Here is a 20,239-nt window from a genome sequence, read left to right as displayed (position 1 = left end):
GAAGCAGGCTCCCCACTGGCCAGGAAGCCCCATGCGGGGCTCAATCTCAGGACCCTGGGATCATGACCTGAGCTGAAGGCAGATGCTTAACCACTGCGCCACCCAGGCACCCCTGGGTGGCTCAGTTAAGCATCTGTGTTTGGCTCCGGCCCTGATCTCAGGGTCCTGGGATTACTCCCTACTCAGTGGGAGTCTGTTTCTCCCTCTCCCTTTGCCCCTCCCTCTGCTCCCTCTGCTCCTGCATGCTCACTCACTCTCCAATAAAATCTTAAAAAAAAAAAAAAAAATTACCAGCCTTTTTTCACGAACATTTTTTTTTTAAAGAAGTGGAAGGAACACTTCCTGACTCACTCTGTGGTTAATACTAAAACCAAACAAAAGTATAACAAGAAAAGAACACAACAGACCAATATCTTTTCTGATTATAGACATAAAAATTCTTAACAATTCAAACTGAGTATCACTATCGAAAAAGTATTGTACACCATTAATATCCCTTATGAATACTGATGTAAAAATCATCAAAAACATACTGTCAGAATCCATCAACCCATAAAAATCATTATACACCATGACCAAGTGGGATTTATCCAAGGAATGCAAGATAGTTTCAACATTCAAAATTAAATCAATGTAAAACACAATATAATATCAATACAATAAAGGGGAGGGGGCACTAGAGTATCTCCATTGATGGAGAAAAGGCATTTAACAAAAATCCCACATTTTCTCATGATAAAAACAAGAATAGGGCAAATTTTTTCAACCTGATAAAGAGCATCTATGAAAAACCCACCGCCAACATCATATTTAATGATGAACAACTGAAAAGTTACCATCTAAGATCAGGAACAGGTTAAGGATGTCCACTCTCATGACATGTAGTCAACATTGTGCTAGACGTTCAGGCCAGAACAATTAGGGGAAAAAAAAAAAAGATCCATATGGAAAAGGAAGAAGTTAAACTGTAGATGACATGATCTCGTATGTAGAAAATCCTAAGGAATCCACCTAAAAAGTGTTAGTGCTGATAAGTTCAGCAAGGTTGCTGGATACAAAAATCAATTGTATTTTTATACACTTGAACTATCCAAAAATGAAATTAAAACAATTCCATTAATAACATCCAGAAAAATAAAAAATATTTGGGAATAAATGTAACAAAAAGGTATAAAACTTGCACACTGAAAAGTAGAAAGCATCATTGAAAAAGTAAAGAACACCTAAATAAATGGAAAGACATCCTGTGTTCATGAATTGAAAGACTTAATATTGTTAAAATGGTAGATCAACTTAGGAAACATTGCTATTTTAACAATATTTTAATTGCAATTCCTATGAAAATTCCATTGCCTTTTTGGCAGACACTGACAAGCTGACCCTAAAATTCATAAGGGACTGCAAAAGACTCTGGGATCATGACCTGAGCCAAAGGCAGACGCTTAACCGACTGAGCCACCCAGGCGCCCCTCCACTTCCTAATTTCTAAATTTACTACAAAGCTACAGTTATCAGGACAATGTGGTACTTTCTTAAGTATAGACAGATACAGAGATCAATGGAATAGAATTGAGTCTAGAAATAAACCCATTCATCTGTGGCGAATGGATTTCAATAAGGGTACTAAGATAATACAGTGGGGAAAGAAAGATTGCTGCGGAAGGTGGCTTTGAGCAACCCTTCACTCACCCATAGGCACCATCTGGACCCCTAGACTCAGCAAAAAGGCTGCATCCACACCTGAGAAGGGGTGTTTACGTGAAATATGGAAAGTCCACACTCTTGCATAGCACTTGCAATATGCTTTATCATTCTGTTAATAATTACATCAAGTTGTGGTAAGAAATAGCCTAGTTAATTCATTAATTTACCATGCGTACACTGCCTGGGTTCAAAAACTAGCTCACGCAACTGAGTGTCCTTGAGCCAGTGCTTTAACCTCTTTGTCTCAGTTTCCTCACCTGTGATATTCGGATAATACAGATCTCTATCATATAGAGTTAGGGGAAGGATTAAATGAGTCACTATGCCAGACAAGACTCAATAAATAAAAATGATATCAACATAGCAGCCTCTTTTGAGGTAGATTTAGAATAGCCACAGATTCTTTTACACTCTTCGCACCAATGGGTGGTATCTGTATTTTTCCCCTTGAATGCAGATGGGCTCTATAGCAACTTTACCAATAGTATTTGGTAGAAGAGCTGCTACCCCAGCCTTCAGAAACTGACAACTCCTCCTTCCTGTTTCTTCTAACACATGTCCTGTTAGAGTCTGACTATCCTGAGGCCACCACGCTGGACGACCACATGGAGAGGCCCAGCAGAGCCTGCCAGCTGCCCCCCATCCATGCGGCAGACATGTGAGTGGAGGGACTGTCTTGGAAGTGGGGTCTCTAGCCCTATCCACTCTAGAGAGACGAACTGCTGTGTACCTGAGCCCTTTCCAAATTCCTGACAGACAAAGCCATGAGCAAATTAAGATGGTAATTTCAAGCCATTACATTTCAGAGTAGTTCCATTACTTAGTAATAGTTAATAATAACACTGATTATGAAAATCTAAACAATAAATGAATGAGTGAGTTGGGAAGAAGCCTGGGGCAAAGATGATTCATATTACAAATTAAGTCTTCATTTTTGTTTTACAAAGTATTCTATAAGAGCTTCCCTGTCATATGTGGATACTGTTTATTTCCTTATTTACTACTAGAAAGAACAGAAGAAAAAGAGTCTCCAAGAGTGTTTGAGCTGAAATCATCTCGTTTAACCCCCTTTTACAGACAGGACCTTAGACCTGAAGAGGGGAGCGAAGGTACCCCAGGTCATGCTGCAAGTTAGGAGGCCTGACTCTGCACTCTTAAGCCAGAACTTAGAAAATATTATTTTATTTCTTGGTTTATTTATATTTTTGTTGTGCTACCTTGCAAGGACAAATCTGTTTTGTGACACACATCCGTTTTATACATTCAACATACATTGCCTGTGTCCCTAGGAAAGGTCCAAAACAGAATTTTATCAGGACCTGTGGAATATACGAGCCAACTGTGGTGTACTAATTGCAAAACAATGAAATTCTTTACCCTTTTCAGATTCATTTGTAATGCCAAAATAGTGGCGCTTATTATATCTTTTTGTCTCCATATTCCATCAATTCTGTAATTATCCTTGCACATTTCACATTCCCTGTATGATTCACCGCCCCCCCCCCCAGTGCTCGGCACATTGTGATTCAAAGTTTTTCTGATGGTTGCTGAAAAATTTGGACTGCAACCATTCTTCAAAAATGTGTATGTTACTGAAAACAAATGCCTTTCTGTTTTCTGCAAATGTAGGGTTTCTTTTCCCCGCTTTATTTTGACATATCCAGTAGTCTTCTAAAAACCGATGCAGGATTATATTAGAAAATATCAAAATGATGGGGCACCTGGGTGGCACAGCGGTTAAGCGTCTGCCTTCGGCTCAGGGCGTGATCCCGGCGTTCTGGGATCAAGCCCCACATCAGGCTCCTCCGCTGTGAGCCTGCTTTTTCCTCTCCCATTCCCCCTGTTTGTGTTCCCTCTCTCGCTGGCTGTCTCTATCTCTGTCGAATAAATAAATAAAATCTTTAAAAAGAAAGAAAATATCAAAATGAATAATCCCAAAGAATTACTTTTTCCTTTAAATTGCCATTTATCATAGTCCCTTGGTGAGTCCTCATGGCTGGTCCTGAAGTGTGACTGACTCAGGAGGGGTAGAGCTTCAGGAAACCCCATTAGCAGCCAGAGGAATCATTTAAATGACCATGCCATTCTCCTCAATAAACCTCCAACCGCTTCCCATAGAAACTCAAACTCCTGCCACAGCCAGCAGGGCCTGCACACCCTGAAGTTTGGCAGACTTCTATGGTTGATTTAAATCATTCTGACTGTCATAGGTAACAAACCACCTCAAAATGTAATGGCTTAAAATAACCACTTAATTTTGCTCATGAATCTGCAATTTGGGCAGTGCAAGGGGGAGGAGGCTTGCCTCTGCTCCGCTCACTGGGGCTGTTCTCTGAGGGCTGTTGGATCTGAGGACTCTGTCAGATGGTTGGGAAGCTGGTTCTGCTGTCAGCTGGGAGCTCAGCTGCGGCTGAGGGTTAGGGACCTCAGTTTCTCTTCACATAAGCCTCCCCATGTGGCCTGTTTTTCCTCAGAGTGGTTGGGTTCCAAGAGTGAAGTCCCCAAGAGAGAGAACCAGACAAGAGCCATATCGTCATTCATGACCTAGCTTTGGAAGTCATGCAGTGTCACATCTGCCACACTGTGGTCATGGAGGCAGTCACAAACTCCTGCCCAGGGTCAAGGGAAGGCACATAGACCCCACCTCTTGATGGGGACTGGCAAAGTTTTGGAAGACAAGTGGGACTGGAAAGGTTGCAGCCATTTTTGGAAAATAGATTGCCACAATATCTTTCATGGGTTTGTTTTGGGGTGTGTGTGTAAATCCTAGTTTAAATGAGTCCTAGATGGCAAGCTCCCTCTAAAGGTAATAGTCTTTTCTCATGTGACAATAAACTCTATGATTTCTAGCACAGTGTTTTACGTAAAGCTAACACTTAATTTTCATACCCGATGTTATGACAGCTGCTAGATATCCATATATGGATCAACAATTTTTGAAGACTTAGAACCCCCAAATATATCTTATCTTAAAATCACACTGGATGTAATTTTTATCTTTATTTGATTATTCAGTAATCATTCTAGAACCCTGCAGTTCTCCATCAATGGTATGGATTTCAACTGTCACATTCCAGTACTCGGAGAAAATGTACAATGCCGACCATGTCCATGTTCTGTAGGAATATTTAGAGTGTGGAAATGAGAACGGTGGTGTCTTTACTTTCAGTGTAGTAGTATCTTTAGTTATCACATCAGGACTCTATGGCAATAAACTCAGGATTCATAAGATAAACTACAAAACAAGTCTTGAAGTTAAAAGGCACAATATCAAGAATTTCATTCTGCCAAATCAGGTGACAATATATCAGAAAATTTAAACACGGGATGCCTGGGTGACTCAGTCAGTTAAGCGTCTGCCTTCAGTTCAGGTCATGATCCCAGGATTCTGGGATCGAGCCCCACATCAGGCTCCTTGCTCAGCGGGGAATCTGCTTCGCTCTCTCCCCTTACTCCTCCCCCCACCCCTGCTCATGCGCGCTCTCTCTCTCTCTGTCAAATAAAATCTTAAAAAAAAAATTTAAACACTGAAAGTATTGATAAAACCAATCATCTGACTCGCATGGGAGGTTCACTGTAGACCTGTCCAGTAAGCATAAAAACAAGCAACCATCTTATATATTGTATTCAAAAGGTTGAAGCACCAGATTAAAAGATTTTAAAAACATCCCATTCCAATTTTCTCCCAGTAGAACTGAATAAAGGGATTATACTCAGAATATCCGCAGATAAATAGGTTCAACAAGATTCTGGCATTCCCTTGAAATCTTTTGTGAAATTTCAAAATTACACAGAACCTGATGAAAGGTAATTACTTAACTATAGATCATATTTTCCCATTGATTTGTCTTTGGTCAAACAAAAGCAATGCATTTGCGTTCAAAAAGTCCCCCAGAAAGGGTAATAATGGGTTGAAAGCATGAGTTTAGGAGGAGAGTTGGTGATGTAGAAACTCACTATGCCTTGGTCCTGGGGTGGGGATTCCAGGCTCTAGCTGTGATGCTAGGGTGCTGTTTAGTCTTGGATGGGTGCACTTCTCATCCAAGCCTCAGTGCCCTCTTGTGTAAAATTGCCTGTTTGAGAGAATTGATGTGGGGAGCTGATGACTAAGGCTTGCACACATGCTTTGAAAAATGGTGGTCTCACACTTGATCGGGATCACCGGAAGGCTTATAAACACAGATTGTTGGGTCCTGTCCCCAGAGTTTCTGATTCAGCAGGCCTGGGATGGAGCCCAAGAAATTGTGTTCCTAACAAATTCCCACGTGCTGCTAGTGCCGTTGGGTTGGGACCACCCTTTGAGAACCACTCTGCATCATGCCAGGCTGGGGTGAGTTAGGTAAATTCTGGAGACAGGAGATTTCCTGGCCACTTTCAGAATGCCTCCTCTAGAACTTCCAATTTCAAAGCAACCAAGGTCTGTTTGGTGTGGACCCTTCAGTGTGGTTTTCTCCCTCCGTTTAAGAATATTGCCTGGGTGCACTTCACCCCTCAAAACCATGAGAAAAGAAAGATTATTTCTGAGCTTGTGTAGTCCAACAAATAGTAACTACTAGTAGCGCTTGTATCATGTGTAGCAGGAGAGAGACCTGTACCAGGGCAGTCAGGACAGCTGGAAGACAGCATCAGACGGATTTGAATTTTGGCAGGGGATTGAGGTGCTGTCAGGAAGATTACTGCCTTAGTTATCTATTGCTGTGTATATAATAAATTACCCCCAAACTGGAAGCTTAAAAAACAACGAACATTTATCATCTTACAGTTTCTGAGGGTTTGGAATTTGAGAGCGGTGTAGCTGGGTTGTTCTGGCTCAGGGTCTCTCATGAGGTTGCGGTAAGACATCAGCTAGGGTGGCAGTCATCTGAAGGCTGGACTGGGACTGGAGGATCCGCTTGCAACACGGCTCACTTATGGGGCTGATAGGAGGAGGTTTCAGTTTCTTGCTTTAGCCTTTCCATAGGGCTCCACGGGACATGGCAGCTGGCTTTCCCCCAAGCAAGTGATCCAAGATAGAAAGTAGGCAACCAAGACAGAAGACACGGAATATTTTATAACCTAATCTCAGAAGTAACACGCCATTGTGTCTGCCATGTTCCAGTGGTCACATAGAACAACGCTGGAATAATGTGGGAGGGCACTACACAAGAGTGTGCCAGGATCAGGATCACTGGGGGCTATGTTGAGGCTAGCTAACATGGTTATGCTCATTAAGAAACCCAGTTGCTCACAGAGCTTTCTCTCTCCTGACTCCCTAACTCTTCTCGAATGAACTGGTTCATGAACTTCCAGAATGTGCTGCAATTTCCTCCCTGCACACTCCCCTCTCCTATGACCCTAACACTGACTTCTGTAGACAGCACCGACTTACACTTTCTTGCCCTCTGCCTTGCTATAGGGCCCAACCAATGGGAAGCAGCAGCAGGTGATGAGAGGGTAAGAGAGAAGACATGGTGTTTATTGCCTAGTGTCTTCCCTGTCAGATCACTGTAGTCTGCCTGGATCTCTCTTCTGAAGGCTGCGGCTCCTGCCAGGCTACTCTCTCCATACAGCTCCCCTCCCCTGATTCTGTAACCCTTGAACCCTTCACACCTTCAGGCCTGGGGGGCTAGTGGCTCCTGCTATTGCTAGCCCCCAAATATTGCACTATCCTGTGCAGGCTCCTTCCTGCTGACCCCGACTGCAACAGCACTTAACTAGGGCCAGAGAGAAATTTATGTTCAGCGGAAGCAGCCCTAGTGGACATTTACTGTTTCTTCCTGACCATATCTCATCCACTACCCCGCCCCAGTGTTCCTTTGGGGAGCCGGCCCTCCCCACTTCCTATGCATGAGTGTCAGGTCCGACCCATGCCCGAGATGACTCAGTGCTGGCCAACAGGCCAATCAGAATAGCATAGCCCTCTGGCCAATAACGGGGGACACAGATCTGGGACTTCGTAAGGAGCTGTGTGGAAAGCTCTTTACTTGTGGTTGCTGAGAGAATCGGATGGCGCATAGGGTGGTGATGGCCAGTGACTCCCGCTGTATGGGGAGTCTGTCTGGGAAAGAAGCTGATAAACAAAATGCCAAGTGCGGAGAGAGACACAGACACTGTCCACAGACCATTTCAGCTCCTGAATCTAGCTATGCTTTTAACTGTTAGGCTGTTAGATTTTTACTTCAGTGCTAGAAAACTAAAATAAGAAAACTTTCCAAAGGGAAAGAAAATGTTGTTTCGTTGTTCCATCCTAAGTGAAATAAGCACACTTGGTGACTGTCCAGTCATTCACTCATTCATTCACAGTCAACATGTGCTGAGCCCAGATTTTATAAGCCACAGGGGCTGCGCCAGGAGCTGTAGACACAAAGATTAGTAGCATATTGGCTCTGTTCCCAGAGGGGGTCCCCATAGTCACGGCGAAGAAGACCCAAATCCCAGCCCCAGCTCTAATCTGCATGTGGGCACTTCACTAGCACCTCTGTGGCGTTTCCTCCTCTGCAGTATGGCCGTATCGAGCCTTCTTTAAGGCTCACGGAGAAGGGTAAGGGAGCTGTTTATGCGCCACATCCAGCACAAAGCTGCCACTACTATAGGGTAGCCCCTCTCGGTGCAGCTCATGTTCTGGCAGAGAGGACCTGGGTAAGTATGATGGCCTGAGGAGGAAGGGCTCTGGAGCTGGGAACAGGAAATGCCACTTCGGTGCGAGAAGAGTCACAAGGTGCTTGCGATGGAGAGGACTTGGAAGGGCATTTCCCCTTCAAAAGAGGCCATTTCCTCTAAGCAAAGACAATAGTGCTGAGGCCAGATTACACTCAGCACATTGCGGAGTTGAGAGAATTTGGCCATGGCTGGACCAGGGAGCTGGATTCATAGTGAGGGGTTAGCATGGGGCTCAGCACAGGCAGGGGGCGGGTTGGGTAGGCCTATAAACTTCGGGGAGGTGAGAAGAGAAGCGGGTGTGGTAACTAGCTCCAAGATGGTGCCCAGTGATCCTCCCCTCCTGGCCTATGTCCTGTGTCCCCTTCCTCAATGAGCAAGGCTGATCAGGGTAACCCAACAGGATAGTATGGGAATGATAACGTGTGACTTCTGAGGGTGGGGCATAATAGATGCTGTGGCTTCCTCCTTGCTCTCCCTGGGATCACTTGCTCCAGGGGAAGCCAGCTGCCAAGTCAGACAGCCAAATAGCCCTTCAGAAAGGACCCTGTGTTCAGGAACTGAGCCTCCTGCCAGCAGCCAGCACCAACCTGCCAGCCATGTGACTGAGCCAAACTGATGGGTAGTTGTTTGCTAGGGTTGCCTTTAAAAAGCACCACAAACTGGATGCCTTAAAACACAGAAATTTACTATGTCACAGTTCTGGAGGCTCCAAGTCCAATATCAGGGTGTTACAGGGCCATGCTGCTCCTGAGATCTGCAGGGGAGAACCCTTCCTTGACTCTTCTAGCTCCTGGCATTTGCCGGCAATCCTTGGGGTTTCTTGGCTCATGGGTGCCTCCCTCTGATCTTCGCTTCTGTCATCACATGGCCGTCTTCCCCCAGGGTGTCTCTGTCTTCTCTCCTTACAAGGACGCTAGTCACATTGGATTAAGGGGCCACCCTACTCTAGTATGACCTTATCTTAATCATATCTACAAGGACACTATTTCCAAATAAGTCACATTCTGAGGTACTGGGGGTTAAGACTTCAACATATCTTTTTGGGGAACACAATTATCAATAACATCCTCCAACTCCAGTGAGGCCTTCAGCTGCCTAGAGCCCTAGTTCACATCTTGATTGCAGCCTCACGAGACCCTGAGCCAGAACTGACCCAGCTAAGCCACTCCTAGATTCCTGACCCACAGCAACTGTGTGAGTTAATAATGTTCGCCACTGTTTTCAGCCCCTGTGTTTTGGGGTGACTTGTGTGGGAATAGGCAACTGACACAGGGAGGGAGACAAGGCAATAAAAGACTAAAGGCCTCCACAGCAATCCTGCTCACAGACCATGTCATGTCAGCATTTGTTTTAAGTCTGAGCCTTTTTACACATTTCATACTAAAACTTTTTTTTAAAGTTTTGCCATATGTATATCGGTTTTGTTGAGAAACCATTTGTTCTAGTGGGTAATTGGTATCTGAGCAGTTCTGAGTTTCACTGAGAATCCAAGCAGCTGGCGGAGATTGTCCCTCTCTGGGCAGAGCTTTGGTACCAGGCCACCTCACAGGTCGCCAGCCAGCCCTCTGACTGGTTGTTCTGAGGTCAGGTGCCGACTCCCAGCCCAGTGTATGATGGCCAGGGGTTGGGGCACAAGGTCGTGAGCAGGGCCACCTGTGAGTAAGGGGTGCTCCAGGTGGGCTTCAGGTGGGCTCCCTCAGCAGCAGGCAGGCTCTCCCCTGAGGAGGGGCGGTGGGCGCTGGGACTGACGGTCTGTGAGCGGCGTGTGGTTTCGCCTTCTCTAGGAGCAGGCCTTTCTCAGTCCAATGTGAACACAGCTCGTTGTGCCTCTCACTTCCTCCGTGAGGAAGACCACAGGCAGGCACAGCTGCACCTACATGAGAAACCACACCGACCAACTGACTTCCCCCAAGTCTGATTGGACCAAAAATACATTTGATTTCGTGCCCCTGTGTTATGGTCAAGATTGCCATTTGCTTCCTGAATTTCAGGATTACAGTTGACAAAAGCCTATCAGAACCATTAGTCATAGGTGTATTTTTTCCTGGAAATGATTTCTTTTACTCATTTTCCCATCTTCCATTTTCTTCGGACCTCTGGCAGCTACTTCTTTTTATTGTAATAATTGTTTTACCACCATTATTTATTTCCCCCCTCATTTCTACTTCATAAGCAGTTGGTCCTAAATTGTCAATAGAAAGTTCTAGGTGCTCTGTTGAGAAGGGCAGAATGTGCATCCAGCAGAATGTGCTTCATAAGTGCTTCCTGGGTGTAGTTCCACCAAGTCTGTATTTAGGATTGCTCTCTCCATCTCTCAGTTTCTCAGGCTGACTTAAATCCTCTTGGCATGAAGCAACAATATGCATTTTTAAGATGACTTGTGTTTCCCTGGGGTTTGGGGCAGAGAGCTAAGTGGGTGGCAGCCAGCCACATCCGGAACCACAAGCGCACCCCTCCTGGCAGCTCCCACACTTGGGGGGGCAGGCGAGCTCTGTCAGCTGGTGGGAGGGGTCCTGTTCCTGGTCTAGTGGGACTTCCCAGGGCTTCCTCAGGAATTTGGAGTTCTTCCTGCTTATTCCCTGAAGGTGTGACTCATTGCAGACCTTTGCGAGTGAGCAGTGAGTCAGCAGGGGTTTTGCTTATTTGGATCATTCCCACATGGATTATTCAGTACACATTTTACGAACGAGACAACTGTGGTGTGACAGGGTTCAAATAAGTTGTCCAAGTCCTATGCAGTGAAGAGTGAACAGTGAGGTGGAGGAAGTGAGCCTGGACTGTCTCAAGTCCGGGGTCTGTGCTCTTTATTAGCCTGCTTGAAAGCCAGAAAAGGGGTCAGGAAGGCCACACTGCAGGGGCATGGGGAAGGAGTCCCATTTCTTACTTTGTATAATTATATATATGCACATACTGCTTTAAACACCTAATTCAAAGAGGAACTAGCCATGACATGGAAGAGGCAGTCACAGCAGGCTTAGTATCCATCTTCTTTAAAAATTACCCATTTTCCACTTGAAAGTCATCTGAAACAGTTACTAGGCATTGAGTCAAAATGACTTTGAAATGCTGGATACAAATAATACAGAAATTAGTGGCTTAGTCATGATCCCAGAGTCCTGGGATGGAGCCTCATGTCATGCTCCCCACTCAGCTAGGCATCTGCTTCTCTCTCTCCCTCTGCTCCTCCCCCCCACCCGCTTGTGCTCTCTGTCTCTCTCTCAAATAAATAAAATCTTAAAAAAAAAAAAAAAGAAAGAAATCAAGCATAAAAGAAAAAAAAAAAAAAAGAAATTAGTGGCCTTAAAATGTCTTCCCTCACTGATTATATGGTTTTGCATCTGGAACTCATAGTGTGGCAGGGCCTTGCTCTGTACCTGGTGGGCTCTCCGAAAATGACGACAGTGGGCCAACTTCCATGGCAGTTCTTGCAACTTTTCCTCAAGAGGTGGGATGCCTCTCTCAAAGGGCAGGCCCCCTGGGGACTGCACATGGAATCACACCCACATCATTCCATCCTGCACAGCTGGGCAACTGGAAGGCTCTTGCCCAAAGTTAGCATGATTGATTAAGGTCCCTGGAATCCCTGGATGAGCCACGTTGTGCAGAAAGAATCCTCTTACTCATACTTTCCCACTGCTGCTCCTCTCTTCAGTACTTATTTCCAGCCTCCTCCCTCTCTCGCTCACTCGCTCTCTCTGGGGCACTGCGCTCTTTCCAGTTACTAGGAGTCCTGCCTGACACATTCCATTTATTGACAGAAAGACAGATGGAAGGAAAACTTCCCTTCTATTTTTAAAAGCTGCTTCACGATCCACATTTCTGATGTTGCCGATAGCTCTGGCATTACCATTTCATCTGGACAGTTCTGTTCATCCAGAACGGAAAAGGGCCCATGCAGCCATTTCTAATACAGCTTTTGCTTTGTTTCTTACCTTAAACAGTGTTTGAGGCTTGAGACACTTCTATGTCCTGGGTGTCACTTTATCAACAAGAACAAGGAAAACACACAAAACCCACCGCTTTGTGGATGTGTAAAATATAAACTGACATTTATTTTTGTTTTAGCTCTTAAACCCAATTGTGAAATGAGAGACTTGCTGTAAGAAGATGTGGCTTGGAAACAATAAATGTGAGCAGAGAATACCAGAAAAGACTCACTAATTCACATGGAAGAGGAAGTAGGGGGACTCAGCCTTCCCTACTTCATCCCACAGCCCCCACGATGGGCAGAAAGGTGGTCCCAGTGTTTGCGAGCTGTAGCCTGGACCACACCGCCCTAGTCCCTCTCATACAGCCGCCCATACAGAGCTGCCGTCACCAGGCCAGAGGACAGCCCCCTCTTCCTCAGGAAAGAGTGGTCATTCTCCCAGCCAAACTGATCCGGGGTTTCCAGGGTCATCCCTGAGGTAAGAAGCAGAGGAAAGATATAGGAAGTACTAAAGTTCCCCCACAGGTGAAACTCAAATCTCCCTGTGGCCTCTGTGATCTCCTGCCCGCAGGTGTCAAAGCCAAGACCCCCACATTTGACCAGGGCGCAAGCTTGCACGTAGTAAGTGCCGTGCACAGTGTGAAGACCATCAAAGACCCCCAGGGCATACAGCTCGTTGGACAAAGTGGGCCTCTGGTACAGTAAATAACAGCAGAGGCCATTGGCACAGACGCGGAGGTAGCCCTCCTTTCCCCACACAGGGACCAGGGTGAAATTGTCATACATCATCTCAGAGTGAAATGTGGGAGGAGCGTTCATGTTCCCTTTGGTAGCTCCGTCACAGTGGACTTCCTGAGCATCCTTCTCACAGTATGGATCACCGGCCAGGAGTTCTAAAAACTTACTATGGGATGGGTCCATTTTATCCGTGGCGTTCTCTGTACCAGTGAGACCCAGTGGGTTTTTGGCTACTTGTGCAATTATAAGATGACCCCTGGAGTCTTCCATGTCATGGTGCCAAAATGACTTCAGAGGGCTGTGTATACCACTTCCGGTCATCCCCAGAGACGAGTGGTGGATGTTAGCAGCTAGTAAGTTGATGCCAAACGCAATGGCAAAAGCTCTCTGAATCTGAATGGCTGCCAAGAGTGGGAGCTGGTTCATCCAGGCAGTCGGGTACACGACGTGCTTCACCTCAGAGTCTCTGAGGAGTCTAATGGCAGGGTCGAAGAACAATATATCAAAGCAGGTGAAGATGCCAAATTTGCCAGCAAAGGGGGTATCAAAGATGACGTGATCCACTTTGAGAGGGGTGTCAAAAGCTGCCTCAAAGTAGAGGTTGTGTTTGCGGTAGCGGTCAACAAGGGTTCCGTTATTGCTGAACACAACGTTCGTGTTAAACTGGTATCTTCTGTCATTTGGGCACCCTGGGTCATTGCTATGACAAGGCTGCTTCGTCCCAAGATTGGCCACCAGGAACATATCTCCCTTGATGGCCATACAACTCAGGCGCTGGAGGACCTAAAGAAAAAAAAAGTATAAATAATTTTTTTTAAATCCTGCCTTTTATCTTATAATTTTAAAATAGAAAAGTACCTCTACTGTGTTTGTAATATGTAAACAGCTATCATAAATCAGTAAAAAAAACACTACAGAAAATGTGCATAGGATATGAAGAGATGATTCATAGAAGAACAAATACGAACATCTGAGAAGATACTCAACCAGATTAGTAACGACGAAATGCAAATTAAGATCATGAGCTCTCATTTTGAACCTTCATAAGACTGGCAAAAATTCAAAAGATTATTCTATCTTGCATTGACCAAAGGGTGGGAAAACAGGCACTCAGACTATTACTAGGGAAGTAAAGTGAAATAAAGATCTTTTAAAAGGGAGATTTGGTAGTCTTCAAAATAATTTAAAAAGTGCGTATCCTGTAGCTGAGAAATTCCATTTCTAGGACTCTTACCTTACAAAAAAACTTGGGCATATTTACGAAAATATATGTACAAGGATATTCATTGCCACATAATAGCAAGAGTTTTTTTTAATAAAAAGCATACAGCATGCTAAAAAAGAGGATGTCAGTAACTATGAGATGTATAGAAAAGACTGCTGATGGCAGTTCTGTAGGAAGAGAAGTAGGGTGATGAGTGGGGTGTGTGTGGAGATGGACTTCCGTGTTTTTTGTTTTTTACTTCTGATTGATTCGTTTGTTTTCTAAGCCTATATTCATGGATTTCCTGTGTAATTAATAAATAGAACAACCCAGAGATGAGTAAAGGCCCCGTAGTTCCAGATATTATTTAACAGAATGAAAATGTAGCACAGGGAGTTTGGGGAGCCTGGCTTTCCTTTTTAGGATCCTAGGGTCTCCTTTCAGTCTCATTTAACATGGCTTGGCTTTGGCCCCTGGCGTGGCTCATCTCTGCGTGCCTTCAGCCTACTGAGGAGGAAGGCTGGGACCCTCACGTACCTCTGTGTCATTGAATCGGTGGGGCTCCAGGCATGGGTTCCACCTGACCAACCGGGGAGATGGCATGAAGTCCAAAAATGGGTAAACAGATGTTCTTGTAAAGTTGAATCCGTGAATGCCATCTTCTGGAAACACTATAATCTGTACACCCTGTAAGTCAGAAACATCAAAGTATCGCATGTTATCAGATAACAGGAAGACCTCCTTCTTTCATTTGTTCATTCTTTCATTCCCTCGTCTGACAGCCATCTAGCAGCTGTTCTGTGCCAGGAACCCAGAGGTATAAAGAGGGCGGCTGGACTCTCCTTGGGGATCTTAGTCTTGGGGAAGCCTTCTCATTTGGCCTAATTGTGAGGGAACAAAGAGGGCTTTAGAAACAACCATTAACCATACCTGAGGTCGTGTCAGGGAGAGAGGGAATGAGTGGGAGGGGAGCAGAAGGCGGGCGTTGGCCAAGCAGACAGTCAGGAGGGGTGTGGAGTTCCTGGTGGTGCAGTGGAGGAGGGGACCCAGTACAAAGGCCTCGGGTACTGGGCTAGGTCACAGATGGGGTGTCTCCAGCCCAGTGGTTTCCACTCACTAAAAATCAGATGGGGAGCTTCTGAAAAAAACACTCTGCTTAGGGGCAGTGCTCGGTCCCACTCCTAAAAAGTCTGTTTCATTTGACTGTTGAAATCCCCGGGTGATTTTTCTTTTCTTTTCTTTTCTCTTTTTTTCTTTTCTTTTCTTTTCTTTTTTCTTTTCTATTCCTTCCTTCCTTCCTTCCTTCCTTCCTTCCTTCCTTCCTTCCTTCCTTCCAGATTTTAGTTATTTTGAGAGAGAGAAAGAGCAGGGGTAGGGGCAGAGGCTGAAGGAGAGAAAGAATCCCAGGCAAACTCCATGCTGAGCGTGGAGCCCAATGCAGGGCTTGATCCAACGACCCTGAGATCATGACCTGAGTGGAAATCAAGAGTTGGATGCTTAAACGACTGAGCCACTCAGGCGCCCCTCCCCGGTGACTCTAATACGCAGCCAAGTTTGGGACCCACTGGGCTGGTGGGAAAAAGTCAAGTGTGTTGATTTCGGCATAGAAATAAGGATTTGCTCTAACTTGCAGTTCTCCAACTGGAAATCAGGAGGCTCCCTTCAGAAATCTAACCACCCAACAGGCTTTGTCCCACACCTGGAGACACCCTCTCCCTGACTGTGATAGCCTGGGGCTCCTGTGACGTCTGCAATAACCTAATGAGATCCAAACAAGTGGGGTTCCCTCAGCTCTCAGCATCAGGGCCTCCTCCTGCTGCTCTCCAGGTACACAGCTTAAAATGTCAACTTGAAAGGTGGAGGAGGAAGGCAGAGAAGGTCTGAATCATCTAAAATAAGACACACTGCAAACTTTATAATATTTTTTTTTTCTGGTTAAAAAGCTTCAAAAGTTGAACTGTAGGAAACTCAGAAAATATTAGTTAATATTAGTTTAGTTTTTCATTTTTTCTCTGTATAATTGAGATAATAAATATTACAAATAATAAAACAAGACACGTTTTCCATCTTGACTTTTCGCACTACCTAGAGCCTCAAGACTACACGGATCCCGTCAGAAATATCATCTGCAATGGCTACGCTATATTCAAGAGGCCACCACAGTTCATCAGTGGGTCTCTGTCTATATTGTTCCCAACTTTTGGTGACCATCTGCATCCAGGGTGCTCAAAACACTTACTGAATGAGTGTTGTTCACAAGTCTTTGGATCTCTGATTATTTCTTTAGAATGAAGTCTTACAAGTGGAAACACTGGCTCAAGGAGATGAAGAGTTTTCCGTTCTGTACACCGCCGAACAGCCTTCCAGAGAGACGGTGCCACGCATACCCCTCCAGGAGAGCGTGAGACTGGTCATCTTACAGCATCTTGTAAAGCAGAGGTATTGCAAAATGGGAAACGAAGATGAAGAATGTCTGCCTTTCTAACATATACTAGGGTACTGTTTAACAGGCTCAAGGATTCTTTAGTGAATGTATCACTGTTTGGCTTTGTTATTTAATAGAAGATCACCTCAAAGATGATAACGGCATTGCCCTCTAGGATGTTAGCTAGTTTTGTATTGATTCGCAAATTAATTTCAACCTTCATTTGGCTGACTAATACACTTCTGTTCCTCAAATGCCTTTTTTTTTTAAGATTTTATTTATTTATTTGACAGAGATAGCGAGAGAGAGAGAGAGAGAGAGAGAGAGAGAGAGAGCGAGAGCAGGGGTGGCAGGAAGAGGGAGAAGCAGGCTCCCCGCCAAGCAAGGAGCCCGATGCGGGACTTGATCCGAAGACCCTGGGATCATGACCTGAGCTGAAGGCAGATGCTTAACTGACTGAGCCCCCAGGCGCCCCCCGAAATGCTCTTTTAACCAGCTTTACCATCTTAACTGATTTCTTTATTAATCAATTAGTTAAATGACGTGTCCATCCTATATTTGTATTAGAGGCATGTTTTTAACTTCTTGAAAATTATACTTGGACAAATGTTTTCCTTTGTTAAAAACAAAACTCTGAGAACGTTGACTGGTTCCCTTGGACAACAGCACTGAAGTTATGTACACATTAGATTAATACTAAGGTTAAACTGCATTTCCTGAATACATATTTTCCAGGAATAAGAAGAGGAACCAAACCTGAGCCAGGGCAGAACTTTGGGTCTAATGCGATTTGTGATTACCACTCCATCTAGAAAGCAATCAGCACTCCTGATAAACGAGCAATTCTCTGAGGGACCTCAATGAGACCAAGAGCTCCTGAGGAATTCAGGTTGCCAACCCAGTTGACTGACCAGCCTAGTATCTGTAGTTGGACTCCTTTGCTTCCCCATAAATACCTCTACCAAGAGGGAAGTACTTCAGTTGGCTTGTTCAGGAACCCCTGCCTTCCAGCAAGTTTGATACAAAGGTCTGACACATGCTTGGCATCAATGTGTCTTAGAAGTTGCTTTAACACATACAACCACAAGGGAGCCGAGCCGTCTGGAAGCACTAAAAATGATCAGACCACCAACTTCATCCCTGCTCTTGGACCACACACAGAGAAGACGACGCAGCCGGCATGGGTTCAAGAGCACGGCAGAGGTGTCCTTCCGGACAGATTCTCAAAAGGCAGGGGATACTACAGTCGCCGTCTCCGGGGTTCAGAATGGTGTTTGCAAACATCTTAGAACAGTCTATGGACAGGATGGAGGAGCACGAGGCGGCTGATGTGTTGGCGCTGTGCAAGCAAGCTCCCCTGCACGGAGCGCTCCGGAGTGGATCTGTGTCATCGGGAGGTCTGAGGGCACAGCCTGGGATTTTTTTACACTGACTTCAGCACAGACATCAATGAGGTGTGTATCGAATGTGTGAATGACGTGAAGGTAACTGATATGTAAGATGTTGGTAAAGATCCCCAAATAGCCCAACAGGCTGGAATGATGAAATTTCACAGCAGAAATGTGAAGTCATGCGCTCAGGTTAAAGACGTTAACTTCGTAAGTACAGCATGGCACTTGGCAGCATGCGTGTCTGTGTGTCTGAAAAAGGCTCGGGAGTGTTGACAGCAAATGCCTTACGAATCCACAGTGAGATGTGTCTATCAACAGTTCTGGGGACAATGTCTCCAATGAGAATGGTGCTAGATCTCCTACCCCTGCCCTCCTCAGAATAGGGAGAACTTCCTACAGCTCTGAGCACACAGATAATCTGGAAAGTGTTTGGTAGAAGGGATTTATAGCCTAGGGGAGAGATGCCGGGTTTGGGGGGGGGGGTTGGGTCACAACAGCCGGCCTCAAATCTGTGGAAGACAGCACGTCATGGTCAGGCCCTCAGTCTGCTCTGTTTAGTTCAGAGGACAGAACGATGGGAGGCAGTTGCAGGGAGGCCCATTTTTCACTGAAAGGAAGACCTTGCCAGAAGTCCCTACTCTCTCATGAGACAGTGAGTGGTGGGTTACAGAAGGCTTTTAAAGGAGAAACTGGATGTGGGGTTTGAACAAGAGAGAAGCGTCTCTCATCAGAAGAAGCTGGACCAGGTCTTTAAGTTCCCTTCCAATATTTTATACATGTGTATATTTTTTTAAAAATAGCCTATAATTTTATACACACACAGACACACATATATATTATGGGTTAGAATTTTAAATGTAGCACTAGAGAGTGGCTGTCCTGGCCATCCTGACCGCCCTGAACAAAGACAGGGGCCGCCAGGGGCGGGGCCTACTGGCCTAAGCCGTTCTGGCCTCTACGCTCACAGACAGGGGAGGTTGTGCTCACATGGGCTTTACCTGCTGTCAGGCAGGGCAGGGCTTCCTCACGCAGCAGCGCTTGGGCTCCCCACCACCCGGTGAGAGTCCAAACTTCCCTTCGGTTATGGGTTTCCCAACAGGGCACTTTCTTGCAGTGACATCTGGCACCCACATTTCCCCTTGCGCCCCACCCTTCCTGGCAGGAACGGCGCGTGTGGGCCAAGCAGGAAGCCTTCACAAAGGCTGGCACGGACCTCCCTTTGTCCATCTCCGTTATGTCTGCAGAGTTCTCAGACTATTCATGGTCTGGAACAGGGACCTGAAACGAGCCCCAAATAATCCGAAGGTGGCAAATAGCAGGCCTGCAGATGCCTACTATTTTCAGTGCCTCAGAGAGCATGAGAGACCCTCGTGCCTAGTAGTTTCCAGATTTTTCTGTGCATGGGAATCCACTGAGGAGCCTTAAAAAATCCCAGTACCAAGCCCATAGCCCCTCCGACTCTGAGGGTATGAGACCCAGGCAGCCACTGGGCAAGCAGTCCCTCTGCACAGCCACTTGGAGAACCAGGGATCTAGCCCTGGCTTCTCAGACACGACGTGGAAAGCAGCACCTGGGGATCTCGGTACAATGTTGATTGACTCAGCAGGTCTGGGGCCGTACCCAAACTCTGCATTTCTCACAGGCTCCAGAGGGCTGCCGAGGCCGGCTGATCCAAGGACTACTGAGTGGCGATCCCCTAGCCACCTGACTACTTCTGCTCCGCTTTAGCAGCTGGACTAATTTTCCAGAGGGGCTGCAGGAACCACCGACCGAGAGCCAAAGAGCGATCTGCCCTGTTCTACCAGACAAGCCGGGGGTCCACCCTGGAGCATTTCTTGCCTTTTGGGCTGCGATCATCACTTGCTGTTCATAGATGTCGAGGTTCTGGTTCATTAGCTGCAAGGCCTGCTTGCGGCTCATGACAGCCAGCGGGTCGGGAGTCAAGATCGACTGGTGCTCATACACGGCGGCCACGTAGTGTTCAGCCTCATGGTGATCGGCCACGCGTGGCTCCGTGGTGTGGACTCCCAGGGCAACCACGTAACAGCCGCAGAGGAAAAGAGCAAGCTGATGGCTGGCTCCAGACATAATGCAGACCGTAAATCTGGAACGTAAGGAGGCAAGGGGAAAACAGCTGAATAAAGAATCCTGCCAAGAATGTAACTTTCGCAGCTGTGATTTATTAGTCCCAGCAATTAAACCTCCCCACC

General features: G+C 45.9%; 1 protein-coding gene and 1 long non-coding RNA gene across 5 annotated transcripts in view; one reads left to right on the top strand and one right to left on the bottom strand.

The window, feature by feature from the left end:
* The first annotated feature begins 228 nt into the window (after positions 1-228).
* Positions 229-19,862, top strand: LOC103679377. Its single transcript, XR_572920.2, has 4 exons — positions 229-2,362; positions 16,501-16,652; positions 17,374-18,092; positions 19,672-19,862. It is a non-coding gene; the product is annotated as an uncharacterized LOC103679377 (long non-coding RNA).
* The window catches only part of BTD (biotinidase), a 24,748-nt gene continuing 16,884 nt past the window's right edge, over positions 12,376-20,239 (bottom strand). For all 4 annotated transcript variants that reach the window (XM_008708924.2, XM_040636835.1, XM_008708917.2 and 1 more), the window contains 3 exons: positions 19,869-20,133; positions 14,751-14,900; positions 12,376-13,792 (listed from right to left, as the gene is read on the bottom strand). In XM_008708924.2, coding sequence (XP_008707146.2) covers positions 12,620-13,792; positions 14,751-14,900; positions 19,869-20,117 — 1,572 coding nt within the window. In that variant the 5' untranslated portion in view covers positions 20,118-20,133 and the 3' untranslated portion in view covers positions 12,376-12,619. The remainder of the gene's footprint in view (positions 13,793-14,750; positions 14,901-19,868; positions 20,134-20,239) is intronic.

The sequence above is a fragment of the Ursus maritimus genome, unplaced genomic scaffold (genome assembly GCF_017311325.1).
Source record: "Ursus maritimus isolate PB19 unplaced genomic scaffold, ASM1731132v1 scaffold_20, whole genome shotgun sequence".
Taxonomy (NCBI): domain Eukaryota; kingdom Metazoa; phylum Chordata; class Mammalia; order Carnivora; family Ursidae; genus Ursus; species Ursus maritimus.
Note: the sequence above shows the minus strand (reverse complement) of the source record. Positions and strands in the feature narration are given on the sequence as shown.